The sequence below is a fragment of the Venturia canescens genome, chromosome 6 (assembly GCF_019457755.1).
Source record: "Venturia canescens isolate UGA chromosome 6, ASM1945775v1, whole genome shotgun sequence".
Classification (NCBI taxonomy): domain Eukaryota; kingdom Metazoa; phylum Arthropoda; class Insecta; order Hymenoptera; family Ichneumonidae; genus Venturia; species Venturia canescens.
This window is the reverse complement of record NC_057426.1, coordinates 591,971-606,269: the sequence shown is the minus strand read 5'-3', so window position 1 is coordinate 606,269 and position 14,299 is coordinate 591,971. Positions and strand designations below refer to the sequence as shown.

At 40.1% G+C, this 14,299-nt stretch overlaps 1 protein-coding gene across 6 annotated transcripts in view; it reads right to left on the bottom strand.

The window, feature by feature from the left end:
* Positions 1-1,946: 1,946 nt before the first annotated feature.
* LOC122412188 (zwei Ig domain protein zig-8-like) overlaps positions 1,947-14,299 on the bottom strand; it is an 87,364-nt gene continuing 75,011 nt past the window's right edge. For 3 of the 6 annotated variants that reach the window (XM_043421566.1, XM_043421567.1, XM_043421568.1), the window contains 5 exons: positions 10,146-10,330; positions 9,854-10,067; positions 5,323-5,509; positions 4,323-4,444; positions 1,947-2,832 (listed from right to left, as the gene is read on the bottom strand). In XM_043421566.1, coding sequence (XP_043277501.1) covers positions 2,678-2,832; positions 4,323-4,444; positions 5,323-5,509; positions 9,854-10,067; positions 10,146-10,330 — 863 coding nt within the window. In that variant the 3' untranslated portion in view covers positions 1,947-2,677. Of the gene's footprint in view, positions 2,833-4,322; positions 4,445-5,322; positions 5,510-9,853; positions 10,068-10,145; positions 10,331-11,982; positions 12,111-14,299 lie in introns of all 6 variants that reach the window. The other 3 variants (XM_043421569.1, XM_043421570.1, XM_043421572.1) reach the window with 2 other exon arrangements.

Below are 14,299 nucleotides of genomic sequence, written 5' to 3'. Positions count from 1 at the left end.
CTCCCCGATGTGTTCAATCATATCTTATTATTATCCGCAAAATCCTTACTGCAATCTGGAAATCAATTCTGGGTGAGTTGGGAATTCCGTAAGAACAAGATGTTGAAGAAACTCTTGATTTATGAACGAAAGTAATAAATGTTAGTCCGACATTCAGAACGGAAATAACCAACAAACCTTGTCGTTTGGAAACAATTTATGTTCCTTGATGAAAATAAGAAAAAAATTATATATTTATTGTAACGGGACAGCCTTATCCCCTGTCACAATTTCTGGTTTCATAGAAGTCTGTCAGGGCTACGGACGGAGCGTTCTCGTGTCTTAAGGCTCCTAACCTTTCCTTCATCCTCCTCCTTATTTCTACCAAAATTGGACGAATACAAAAGAGATAATGGAGCATTACCCTTCGTTATAGGAAGTTTAAGCACGTCAATCATCAAGGCATTGCACTCTGCCCGATCAGATGTTGAAAAAACGTCTATCCGTATAATACAAGTACGGTGACGCACTACCAAGGCATTGCACTTCGCCTGGCGTCGTCACGATAGTACGTTTCCGAGGACTCGATGCTCTTTACCCACTCCTAGCAAAATCCGCCGGTCAGTGCAAGAATTTGCACAGACACCTCTCCTACGTGAGAGAAGAAAATTCTAACTAAGTTCCGATATTGGGGAAATTGACTATCTCCCGAATATCTAAACGTTACAATATGAATAACGAAAGCTGAAAATTCCGAGGAAGATTACCTGTCAAAGCTCATCTCACAGATATCGAGGCAGCTTATTCGAATATTCTGAATTGTTTCAAATTCATTCAATTGTATTTTTCAAAGTCACCAACCGTGTTTTAATAACTAATGTCTGACGTAACTCGATATTACAAGGTGCTGGCTCTATCCAAATATTGCTCGTATAATTGTTGCACATATTGAAAGGCTTATACGATTCATGATCTTGATCCTTGGAATATATAAGACTTATTCAATCGAGCAAGTACTGGAAGAATGATCTGATGGTCGGCTTGAACCTTGAATTTTTTTTTATGCCTCGTCATTGCTCGGTACGTGGGTTAAGACATAATATTCAATGAAGAGGAAGATGGAATGAGAATCGTTGAGAAAAAAAAACAAAAATCATGGACTGACATGTGGTAAGTAAGTTGGATGAGATCATTTCCGCCAAGATTAATCCGCCAAGATTAAATTCCATCATCAAGGGTTTCTTCAAATTTCGTTGGTAGGCTTGTTGTACGATAAGCTTATTGCTAATCTATCGACGGAATGTAACTCGGTCGGTATATTTTTTCATAACTTTCATTGTTTCCGGAATGATCGAAGTATTCCTGTATTGCTGGCCGTCGATGAAAACGGAACTCAATATATCGGTCAACAGAAATATCCCCTTTGTTTTCTACAGAAGATTACGGAAAATGTTTTCTGTATTGCCATCCATATATCGTACAATAGAAACTTTTGAGTAATTTTCAAATGTGCCTAAAAAGCAGTCAACAAACAAAAAAAAGAAGCTGAATCAGTAGACGACTTTTCTTTGAATCGGACCATCTGTTCATCCAAACATTGATCAAGAGATAATTTTTCTTTGCTAAGAACCGATTGCCAAGGCCCCATAGAAATGCGGTATTCGAATTTGACATTTACATTCGTTGGTAAATCTCAATTGATATTAATTGATTTCTTCAGTTCAATCCATATTAATTTCACATCAGATTACTCTCGACAAACGAGTACTAATTGGATTCTCAACATATGATTGAATTAATAAAATATATTTATCCGCATTGTTGCCAATTTCTAGCGAGTAGCCGTCCTGACTTTGATGAAAAATGACTCTTCCATGTAAATGAAAACGAATCTGCTGTCGGTAATGAAAAAAAAAATTGATTTTTTGTCGATAGAAGGATTGAAATGACAAGAGCAGCCAAGCATATTCGCGGTTAACCAATATTTATTGTAAGTAATATCGTTATTCGTTTAAACGGTTCTTCCGAAGACATATTTATATTGCGACGTGAAATAAAATATTGAACAGAAAAAAAGAAATCGATATTTGTTTTGTTTCTTCTCTGTTGGCGAAATGTTGTGCAACAAAAGAATCCCATGAGGAGACTTCTCGATTAATGCGGACGACAATAATCAATAATAACAGCGTTAATAGTTAGTGTTAATTAGTATTTACAGATCACTATACAGACACGCTATTACGTAGGAATGTTTCGATGCGTTGATTTATATATAGCGATTTTTATAAACGTTATGTTAATCTCTATTACACTTATGGTTCATCATCACTCGGCGTGTAATAAAACGAATTCAAAGTGACAGTACAATGTACGTGAATAATAAATAATGTTTTATTATGCACGTTGATCATGAATGAATTCTTAATCGCAGTTGGTTTGAAGGGAGAGATTCAAACCAGTCTCCAGATGAATCGGGGCCGAAGCCTTTTTTCGTATCACTCGTACTTTTTCTCTATAGGTGTTTTCCTCCAACAAGTTAACCGATTTTCACAGAACAATTGTACAAATCTTGATGGATACGCGATGCGTCGACAAGAGTCACATCGACATTTGCATAACGAGAAGATGCGTCACGTCTATGAATTTTAATGCGACGATGAGCGCTTCCCTCCGCTGTTGACAATCTCTCCTCGATTCTTCACAACGAGTAGATGGTCGAGTACGACGAGTGAGTCGCATACAGAAAGAGCTGAATCACAGTTAATACAGTGAACAAGCCGCGACGGGCCTCGTCGTCGTAATTCGTTTTCGCGGCGTTCCATTGGTCGTGATGAACAGCCGCTTGCTTCTCACCTGCAATCAGTCAAAACGGAACGAACGAAAGAGAAAAGGTAAAGGGAACAGAAAAAAGAAGAAGGGAAGGGAAAGTGAAAAGGCGTTGAATGAAGCGATGCAATTTTTTTTCCTCCACCTTTTTACTTTCATTCTTTTATAGTTCGAATGTAAAGTGCATGCCAGACGGTCATTGTCATGCTTCGAATGAGGAATTTTGAAAACTGAGCTTCTTACACTTATTTTAGGAGTATCATTCTGCCATTTCTACGATTTTTTCTCCCTTTTTCTACTTCATAAGTAGTATGCGCCGACGCACGAAACTGGCTGGCACAACGAATTCCGCAACCCCATCGTCCTTTGCCAACTTTTACAATCTTTGTGTACTACTGCACAATTGAAAAACAAAAAAAAACCTTCCGCCACGTTGAAAAACTACCACTCAATTTCTCTTTCTCACTCACTTTTCCTTTCCCTTCTTCCCTGCCCTGCTTGCTTTTTCGTGGAATCTTGTGATTTTCTTTGGCTCGAAGCACTCCCCCCCCCCCCCCCCCCCCCTCGCCTTGCGCTCTCTTGCTCTGTCTTTCGCCCTTTTATCTTTATGATAGATGAAAACGAGAGTCTTAATAAGTGAGTTGAAAAACTCGTGAAAATTAAATGTCTCGAGGCGGCTTGTCGCAGTCTCAGTCTGGCAAGTTTCAAAGAGGATCGATTATGCGAAGTAAGTATTAAGAATATTAAACTGAGATATCTTTAGGATCATCTTTCCTTCACTTTCGTCCAGTATATTCCCTACGAAATCGGACGGATTTCATGCTTCTGAAATTACTCGTACAGCGTATTTTCAGTGAATCACCTTGCTTTAGTCTGATTCGCATTGTTCATTTTTTCAGATAAACAATCGAACTGTAAATTATTTTAAAAAACGTCGCAGTTTGTGATTTAGCTATGTGACTTTGCAAGCTGCTCAACTGTAATACGCTTAATATGTTGTTACAGTTCCATCACTCTCTGCATTCCTTATTGGAATGGAGTAATCATTTCAGTAGCTTGAATTAATTAGCATATTGATTAGGCAGCAGTTGTACTCGTGACCAGTCGTACGTTTCAGTCAAACTCACAAGTGTCATTTACGTGCAGAGCAGGTCTGACTAATGCGAGCCAGATCTACCGAAGGGTCGGAGAATTCTGAGCCGGTCAGAGTTATCCCATCAGTACTGGCAAGGTTTATGCATCCAACATGGTAAAGTGCTTATCAAACTATCAAAGTTATGCTTTACCAGAAACGAAGTGAACTTGGATTAGACGGAACAATTAAGGATTGACTATCATATTCATAGAAGAGGACTCAATTTTGATCGATATTCGAATGGTAAAAAAAGCTATTTAGTTAAGGAGGCATGAGCGAGTGCGCGGGTAGGAGGGAGAGAGAGAGAGAACAAGGCAACGTCGCGAATGACCGTCCTGACATGACAACTTCAATGTCAATATAAGCATGAGGGTTATTTTACCATTAAGAACGTGAATGTATACGATCGTACTGGTGAATTGTCCAAGAGAGCACGTGTACTCGCCGCTATCAATCTTTTTGGCACGATCGATGCGCAAGCCGGTGATCAACTCATCGTTCGAACTGCGAACAAATAATAATGAAAAAAGCTCTCAGACTCGGTGGTAATAAGTTTTGCTTCATCAACACCTAGAATTAGTCCGTACTCGGTGATCGTACCGGAGGGAAATTCCGGTAGTGTGTCGCAGACTAAAAATCAAGGGAATTCGCGGATGAGCACGCTGGAAAGCCCACTCGTTTACGAGGCCAGTCCAATTGACACCTAGATATCAGGTAGTCTGTTGAGGAAACAAGTACACAGTGGTTTTCTCTGGAGAGTCAACGCAGGGGTTTCGGTGGTTTCACGATGTTTGACTTGCGACACTTTGCAACGCTCGATGCCCCAGTTGCTTCACCAACACATCAGTACCGAAGACCGCAACTGGCACGCCATGAGGTTAGTTTCACGTACGTTTCCCCCAATGTTTACACGCCAGGTGAACATTTTGGGTTCGAAGTCGTGTGGAAAGGGTCTCTGTTCTCTCGACACAGACGGTCAGACAACCCGGTCTAGTTACCTCTATGATCAGTGACCGTCAATGAGGGCAAACTTTGGCGAGTTCTGGCTTTTCCATGGATGCGTTTGAGATCAATGTTGTCAAGATATTACAAACGAGAGGGCTCTTGGTCTCTTCAAGGTTCTGATCAAATTGCACGATTCTTCAACCGTTTAAAGGTTCGTCATACGATTTACAGGATTCTCAATGCAGTAATCATGGACTCTTTCTATAAAGCAATATTTCTCAAAAGTCAAGCTCCATGCCTGACGTGCTCTATAACGACGAAACTTTTGTATTTCATATAAAATGCATGGGAACGAATAGGACCATTATTCAAAGCATCGTAAATGCTCCACATACACTAATGGCAATTTCCTGTTCTGGTTATTGTTTTATGCTTACCCATTAATGTGATAAACTTTAACGTGCTCGGGCAACGGATCACCAGCCTTCTTCCACGTTGGATGAGGCACTTGCGAGTCAGGTTGAGCTGGCTTAACGATGCAGGCGAGTTCAATAGCGCTTCCTGTCTTGTAATAACGATCACGCAACTCATGGCTGGCTTCATCGACGACTCTGATGTCCGGTGCTGAAACAAAATGTATTCGGAGCGTATGTTTCAAGCGCAGCGAAAACAGCAATAACTTGCGTATGCAAATAGACAGAAAATTTCGAAATGAGAAATAGCTGGTGCATGATATGGGGAGGAACTGTCGATCGCTGATGATGAAATATGACCGGGGAAATCGGTGTTGTTTACCTTTTGTTTTCCCTTTGTCCTGCTTCCTATTTTTTCCGTGTCCTAGTGAAGATTAATAACTGCATGAGCATAGGCGAGAGTATCGAGGGCCAGGTCGTTCCTTTAGCACCTCTAGATATCCTCGCATATATGTATATGTCTATATATGTATACAGTCGAAACTCGTTCAACGGTCCATCGATACCACCGGCAGCTAACATCAATTGATTTTCGCCAAGCCGGACACAGAGCCGGTGGGTTCCCGGAGACCTTTTTGCCTCTCCAGCTCGTTATATAACTGCGATAAATCCTCGTACGCGTAATGGACCGAGATAAATCTTCGTTAAATTTCGATTCTTTTCAGCGAAGAATGCGTAGGATCACGATCCCACTGCTCCTGAGCTTAGAGTGTCTAATCCATATGAATAAAGACTTTCTACGATACTTATGATACGATAACAGTTGCAAACATTATGGTTCAACGTACTCCGAGAATGCGTTTTCAGTTCAACGGGGTTACGAAGTTTGAATTACACTAAAACTGGCTTAAATCCTATGGATATGTTGGTTGGCTCACATCCATTCTTGCTATCCAACGGAAGATGTTTTTTCTGCTGTGACCAAGGTACACTCACTCAGATGAGTATTGTCTCTGGTCAGGCTCATCTCTTCATCATTATAAGTTATGTTTAGTATCTCACCGTGATTACTTCAGCAGTTTTGATTTCGAATGTAGCATATACATATAGATATTTCAACGGGTCAGTTCTCTCGCTCGTACAACCAATTCATTTCCAATGCGAACAGATTCAGTACAAGCGTTTCGAGGGTGGCATGTTCTCATTCGGAGTATCCTGGAATCTACATTGTGTAAGGACCGATCGAAATTAGTCGACGGTAATGTAATCCACATTTTGTTGTAATGGTTCCTATGCACGGGGAGGATGTTTTATGCGCATCAGTCGTTGGATGTCGAATGACTTTTTTTTTACAAGCTCACAGGCGCACTGCAGACTCAAACTTGATTTGAAAACTCTTGTTCATTGGTATACAAGCACGGATGTTGAATTATTTTGCTTTTGTTTAATGAAACTGTATTGGTATTGTGAGCAAAGATACTAAAATTTGACGTAATAGAATTTTTGGACAAAATTAAATTCAACCAAACTCACATGATGGTATTTAAAAAATTATTGATACTAAAAATAAAATTCCATCAACGAATTCGGAACAACAATTTCGCTTGAAAACAACAATCCCAATGGAGAATGCCAGAAGCCAACGTCGATTCGAAAATCTTCATCGGAGAGCTTAATTATGTACGCGATGCGTCATCGAGCTTTTTTCCTCGGATCATTAAGGGGTTCGGATGGTGAAAATTTTCAACGGTATACTTAATTGGGTAAGAGTCTACCGAGCAGCAATTTTTTCATACATTATGTATATTCGAAGAGCTTAGTGAGTGCGTCGGAGAAATTCCCTTCCGGAACGCTGGCCACGATATCGCTGGTTCTTTTTTTCAAGCGCGCTCGCTGCATGAATTCCTAATTACATGTCGGTATGAGAGGGCGGCGGTAAGCGGCAAAAGTTTAATCAAAATGCTGGCAGCGCCTCGCGCCCTTGACAGAGCTGGTTTTGTCGTCGACCACTTGACGGTAGCCAGACTCTCTGTTGTTCTCTCTTCTCAAGTCCTTTTTTCTATCGATTACACAACGAAAAAAGAGCGTAAATAGCGCTCGGTGTCGGTCATGAAAGAGCGGAGGAATCAGAAGACTTTCCGCTGTGTATGGGCGCACAAAATCTGTTTCTCTGCGGTTATACTTTAACAGCGAGTGCAAGCTCCGCTTACAAAATAAGCTCAGACAGATGAGGAAAAAGCGTAATGCGTGAAACAAGTTTATACCACCTAAAGCTAGGGCTTGTAAAGCATGACGACTAGGAAGGACCACGTACAATGCACATAATCGTGCTGCTCGTGGACAAATCTGTGCAAGCTTCTCATTGTAATTGAATCTTCACGAGGATGGAATTTTAATCGAGCACGGCTCACTGCCGTAGTCATGTTCGTGCATTTTGCAATCAGCCGAGCTTGGAAGAGTGCCTGGCTTTGTGGCGAGGCCAATAGTAAGGAGGAAGATGAGAGGAGCGTGAGTTTAAAAACCTTCTTCTTTGAAACTTATTCTATGGGGAGATGGAGTAAATTCTGCGTGCGGTAGGAAATAGAAAAGCTAAAGCTCGAGAATCTGAGATTAATATCGCGACCAGTCGCTGCAAGGAAAAGTTCTTGAATCTTAATAAAGTGCCCTTGGCGCACTAAAGTATAATCGCTTATACGCAGCGTCAATGGAAAGGAATTAATAAAATTCGACTGCCATTAACAGAAAACTGATAGAACTTTGTACTGGGCTCGATTTCAAGACTTTGTCAAACTTCGTGAAGCACAAAACTAACGGTACAAAAAAGTGTTCAGCATCACGCTGACGCGGAAACTTCCACTTTTGATGCGCTGACGGCGCGGATTTTTCTGACTGGATTAATAAAGTCATCGGTTCATTATTATTCTTACGGAAAATAAGTTTGTTATCACTTTTCCGTATGAATAGAGTCAACGAGAAGAAAAAACGGCGAAGAATCCGCTGAAAAAGAAACCAGAGAGACGGAAATTAGCAGGAATGCTTGGAATACAGGAATAAACGCGATTAGATGAATTGAAGGCAAGATGAAGCAGCGACTTACAGCCACAGAAAGTCCGACGTGTTGACCTTACAATGCCCGTATGTTCTTGCGTCAAACTTCTCTCTTGCTTATTTTCCAAACTTTCTTCTTTCATATCAACCCTTTGCCCAGCTAAACTGGCACGTGGTCAAAAGGGGTCGCAAATACTCCTCACAATATTTACTCGCCATTGGCTTTGCCTAACATGTATTTGTTTTCTTCACTCTTTTGTTTTCGTGCTCAGAACGTTCTGCCTGCCAATTTTGACTCTTTTTCCGATACCCTCCTCAAGCTGGATTTACGCTTCGATTTCAGAACATGAACGTCATCCTCAATATTCCGCTTAACATTCGTATCATCAACCATCAATAAACCTTTTTCATTCTTTACTCGTTGGTTCCCATAATTTTTTATACCGCATATCGAAACATCCTGTTTTCAAAGTTCCTCCATAGATTATTCTCGTACACGGCTAAATTCTTATCAGAAAATTAAAATATTTTTATCATGAAAATTCCCATATTTATTCAGTTCATGTTGAAAATCCTCGAATTTTTATCGATAATTTTAGTTATCCAAACTAGTTTAGATTTAAATTCAATCGAAAATGATTATTGCAAATAGTCGCTGATTTTGATTTTCCCAGCACCATAATAACCCCATTTGGAGGAAGCTTCTATATCTTTTTAATCTTGTCTGTACGCCAAGCGAGGTGCGCGTCTTTGAGAAATTAAGATAACTATGTATTTCAGGTGAATATACATATAGTAGGGTGCTGCGATTTTGCAAGATTCCGTTTGGACCTTTCCTCAAGGGTTGAAAAGAATTTTGAAATGCGAGTTCCAATAAGCGTATTGTTTAACGTTGAGGCTTGACCGAGCCTCGATAACGGTTGATAAAAAACCTCTAACATGCCTTAACTGAGTTATTCTCCTTTTCTATAATCCACTGACTGCTCACGAGTATAGGGGATATCAGGGTAAAACAGGGTACCTATAAGGAAATATGCTGCTTCTTAGAAGATTGACAAGCTTTATCTATTGCTTACTCTCAAATGCACCAATATATACATACTGTCTTTAAGACTTCTTTTAAAAAGCAGTAGGAAAAAAATAGAATTCCTTCAAAATTTTTGTCCTCTACATATATATTTTTTTGTTAATGCGCATTTTGACCCGACAACAAAATATCTACGACAAAATATCCGACAACGCACATTACCCGTAAGACAAAATATCGGCCAGGATTATATCCGCTGTCGGTAATTAAATGTTAAGGTGTACTCTTGATCTAAGATTAATATCGTTACTCTTATAAACTAAAACAACTTCTTCCATGAAACAGTAAATGTTTTCCTCTTTGTTGTGTATGTAATCTTACAGTTTAAAGTGTATATTCATGCCGTTGAAATTTATTCGGTCGGTAGATAATGGAAGAAGCGTTATAGGAGACTCGGATGAAATAAAACGTAAATATTACCGAGCACGGTAACGTTGGTGACGAGCATAGTTGGTGGATGAGTATTAACTTCACACACGTATTGTCCTCGATCCTCTTTCTGCACCGAAGAAATAGCCAGTCTCCAGTTATTCGGATACTGAAAATTTACGCTGTATCGTGGATCCGTGATGTGAACTTCTCTGCCAAGCGTCAAGAGCGACGGTCGATCGGCGATTTTTCTCACCCACATAACCTGAAATATATTTCGTTCTTTCCAAACAAAATTCTATTTTTGAAGATACTTATTACTGCTCTCATTAGTGCTAGTTACCGTTCTTTTGTCTAGCATCGCGACTCGACAGTCGAGCATCGCCGTGGCTCCGAGATGAAGGCCAACGTGTTGTGATCCGTTGATCCATTGACCCTCAGCATTCTCGAAGTAAGGACCCCAGTGGGTGACGTGATGGTGTCTGAGATGAGGCACCCGTAGAGGTGGCAACTGAACGTTAATCTGTTCTACGCGCGATAGAAACACAAAAAAAATCAACGAGAAACGTTAGAATAGTCGAGTGTAGATCCAGGGAAATAATTATTTTCCTTCAATTATAAATTTCACCTCCAAATTTTTTTTCCAAACATTGAAAAAATTTCTAAACTGCTTAACATTTTGGTAACAAATCGAGGGACAGCATTGATGTTCGGGTTAAAATCTCATGTTGATGATTAATATATCAATTTGCTAAATAGTTTTTTATCAACCGATCCTGGTTGAGAGAGAGAGAGAGAGAGGCCGGAAAAAGTAAGGGAGCGGAAAGAAATTAGCTCTTGCAAAGTTTGATGACCATACTACGTGATACCAACCCGTTTAATTCTCGTAGCCGAATGATTTCATTACCTAACATCGACATACACGATGGCATGAAATGTATGTTATCAGTATCCCATTGTAACGCTAGCACGTTTTCTAATTATATGTAATAAATACATTCCACACAAAGCTGCATAAATGTTGTAGAAATTTTGTGTAGATCCTTAAGCGTTCCGAGACTAAATCAATGAGAGTGTAATTTGCAAACACGGTTGTGACATGATTGCTATGAGTAGTTATTTTTCTGAAATAAATTACTTTAGCACTTCAAAAACTATTCCGAACAAGGTCTCAAAACATTAATCATCGATCTGTTACATAATTCATGTGAATACGTAACGCCAGTAAGAACAATTCGTAATACACGGATTAGTATGGATTTTCCAAGGACCCTTTCCTCTCAACATATAGAATTGTGGTTCGATTACAATATGCTAATTTTTTTTCTCACTCTGGATAACTCAAATCTGTTTTTACGTCCATAGCCAGGCTAAAAAGAAAAACCGATGGCTTCTTTGGAGCGGCGAATCATCTAGTTGGACGGAAGGATAGAAAAAATTTTTTCCAATTTTTGATAGAATGCCAAGGATCCCTCAAACTTTGTTGGCATTCATCTATCGAGAGTGAGGATATTTGGCATCAACCGTTCAACAAAGACCTTCGTATCAGCGTATGATGGGAGCACATGAAACTTTAGTTTAATCATTTTTTAACAGAAAACCGTTCAGGGTGGTTAACGAATTGTTACGAAAAGGGGCGAAAAGGGCCACTTTACCAGCAATCCGCGAGTTTAGAAAGTTGCATATGTTCTGCATGGTTATCAAGTTATTTTGATATTCACGTGGCTTTTTTTCATTAGAAGAGTTTGGCCTGACGTTTAATTCGAGTAAGTGATGAAAGCATAACAAAAATTCCAAGAGTCAAATTTAGCCAGGAGGAAAAGGGCAAAATAAATGGCAAGAGTTTGCGAGGGGGATAGTCTGGCAGGAGTTTGCGAACGTTAAACTCGAGAGTTTCACGTTATCATGATACTTGGAACGAATGAATAGATATATATTATTGGAAGAAACCGAAGCTGGAAATAGCCGAAAAAGTTGTGAAGCATCTCCAAGCGTTCACTGCACATCTGCTCCGCACGAGCTTAATCGAGACAGTTATTCTTTCACGTCGTTTCGTCTCTTGACCTTCGGTATAAAGCTCATGTTTCGAATTGTGTCAGTTTAACGAAAGACGCATGCAGCGGGTTATCCCTGACGTGGAAAAAGAGATGGATTTTCAGAAGGTGCAAAAAATTTTTTACCATTTAGATTACTCTCGAGGCAATAAACGAGGGATGCACGATACAAGCGTTGCTCATTGAAGTCAGTTTACTCGTCGCACCCACTGAATCTCGAACTTCGGTCAATGCAGCAATAACTAGCCCGGGCCCTAGAGTTAAAAAAAAGTTAATCTTCTTTTCTGATCATATGGCTCCCGCGAGGTGATTCAAGAAACAATGATAATTTGAAGCACACGCGCTTGAAGAAACTGCGCTGAATTGAGTCAGGAGGCTGTGAAGAATCAAACGGGACTGAAGAATGAGGAAAAGCCGTGAGATACGAGTGCGCCCTCGTGAATTGTGGGCACTAGAAGAGCCGGTGAAAAGTAAAGAGTATCGTAAACGAAGCCTTCTCGTTTCTCCAAAACTGATTTCACACCCAAATTTCTAAGCTTCTACGTAACGTTTTGTGTTACGAAGTGTCGATGGATTATTGAGGCTGGAATTAGAGTGAAATCTATGAAAATTTTGAGCTGTACGGATTGTTTCTTCAGTATGTCTTTTCAGTACTCTGAAACTCGGTTGCAAAATTTAATCGATAAATTTTCGTATTCGAGTGGCCTCAAGAATTGCATTGTTCCGATTACGGCTGGTCTGATCTAGAGTCGCGGCAGCGACTCTGACTGAGACAAGTACATTTATAAGATATGACGAGTTGCTGCCAGAGACTCTTTAGCGGAGCGATAGCGTTTCCAATTGTTTTATATCAATAACGTGGAGAAGAAGAATAATAGAAAGAGCGTTTTCCTTGTATCATTTGTAGCAGGATATCGTGTGTAACATGAAGGTGCTTAAAAAAAAAATCCAATTTTTTTTTTCGTGGGCTGAAGAGGGCACTTTTTTTTACATGTACTAACATCCTTCTTCGGTCCACGAAAAAAAAAACTGGAATTTTTTTTTTTTCTACGAGCCAATTTAATTAATCATCTTATGATGATTGTTCAGAACATGTATTTAATTACATACTATGCATAAGTGTGAGAGTCTTATGGGGATACAGCTTCGACTTCCTGAAGCCTTTTTTCTGCATCAATGACATGCCAAGAATCAATTTCCTTGAGTCGAGAAAATAAGCCGCGGGCGAGTCAGTCGAGCAGGGGAAACCCATCACGGTTTAGGTTTGCTCCGGTATATGTTGTTCTTGCGGCGTGTATCCATCAAAACCGGAAACTTCCGATATTTTTAGTATTTGTCCAGAAAATACGTTTTGGTGGTGTCGCATCAGAGCACGATTGGTGGGATCCATCAACAATAATGGTTCGATCGCAAAAACAATCGCTATCTTGTTTTCTGTTTTTTCATTCTTCTCGGTGAAATAAATAAAGATTTTTTATACAGCAATAATTCAAGTCGAATATATTTTTAATTGATCGTATTTTACGAAAGGTTTTCGTAATTCCATCCATTTTCCGGCATTTCTTTCGCGCACAGTGAAAAATCATAATCGAATAAACGTTCGCGCTTTGATCCTTTTGACTCCGTGGCTGACTAGATTTCCTTACCAAGTCGTGGTTCTCCAGTATGGCGAGCTGCCAATACCAATACTCCGGGTTATTACTTGAGCGTATTGAGAAAAATGGGAACGAAGTATGCGCAAATTTCGCGAGATATTGTACTAGCAAAGAGGCCCATTTTCATACAGGCCCATTTACCTTGGAGGAAAGAACAGTAGTCAGAGAAAGAGCAAAAGTTAAAGAAGCGAGGAGGAAAAGGCCATTACGATTGCTGGGAGGTAACCTCGCGAAGGAATAGGAACGAGAATAAGGACTCAGCCTCGGCGTTCTCTTGCCGGTGCTCTTTGTCCCCGGAAGAAATTACCCATCCGTTACTGATTCGATTTCGTCCAACCTCTATACGAAAGAGGTTTAACGGAGCAGAGAGCTGAATGTCTTCGGCAACGCTGCGGCCAGGCTTGACTTTCGCTTTCTCTCTCTCACTCTCTCTTGTTCTTTTTCATTCTTGTTCTGCTTTTTATCGTCGCTCTTGCTTTTCTCACAGTGGTTTGCCTTACGCGAAAAGACGAACTTCCTGCTTGAGCACCGGTGAATTTTCAGAAGAAATTAGTGAAATTGAAAGTCGTCTATAGTAAAGCCTGCGGTGAAGAAGCACACCCTGCCCCGAAACCCTATACAGCGATGAAGTCGCACAGGATTACACAATTCAATGATGATCCTCCAGAAAATCGCCTCCAACTGATTCAGCCCTAATTTTTCCCCTTTTTAACGTTATTGTACCGCTTCATTTTTTATTTCCTTTTTTCTGTCTAGTTTTTCGATCTCTCTTTCTTTCCCATTTGGAC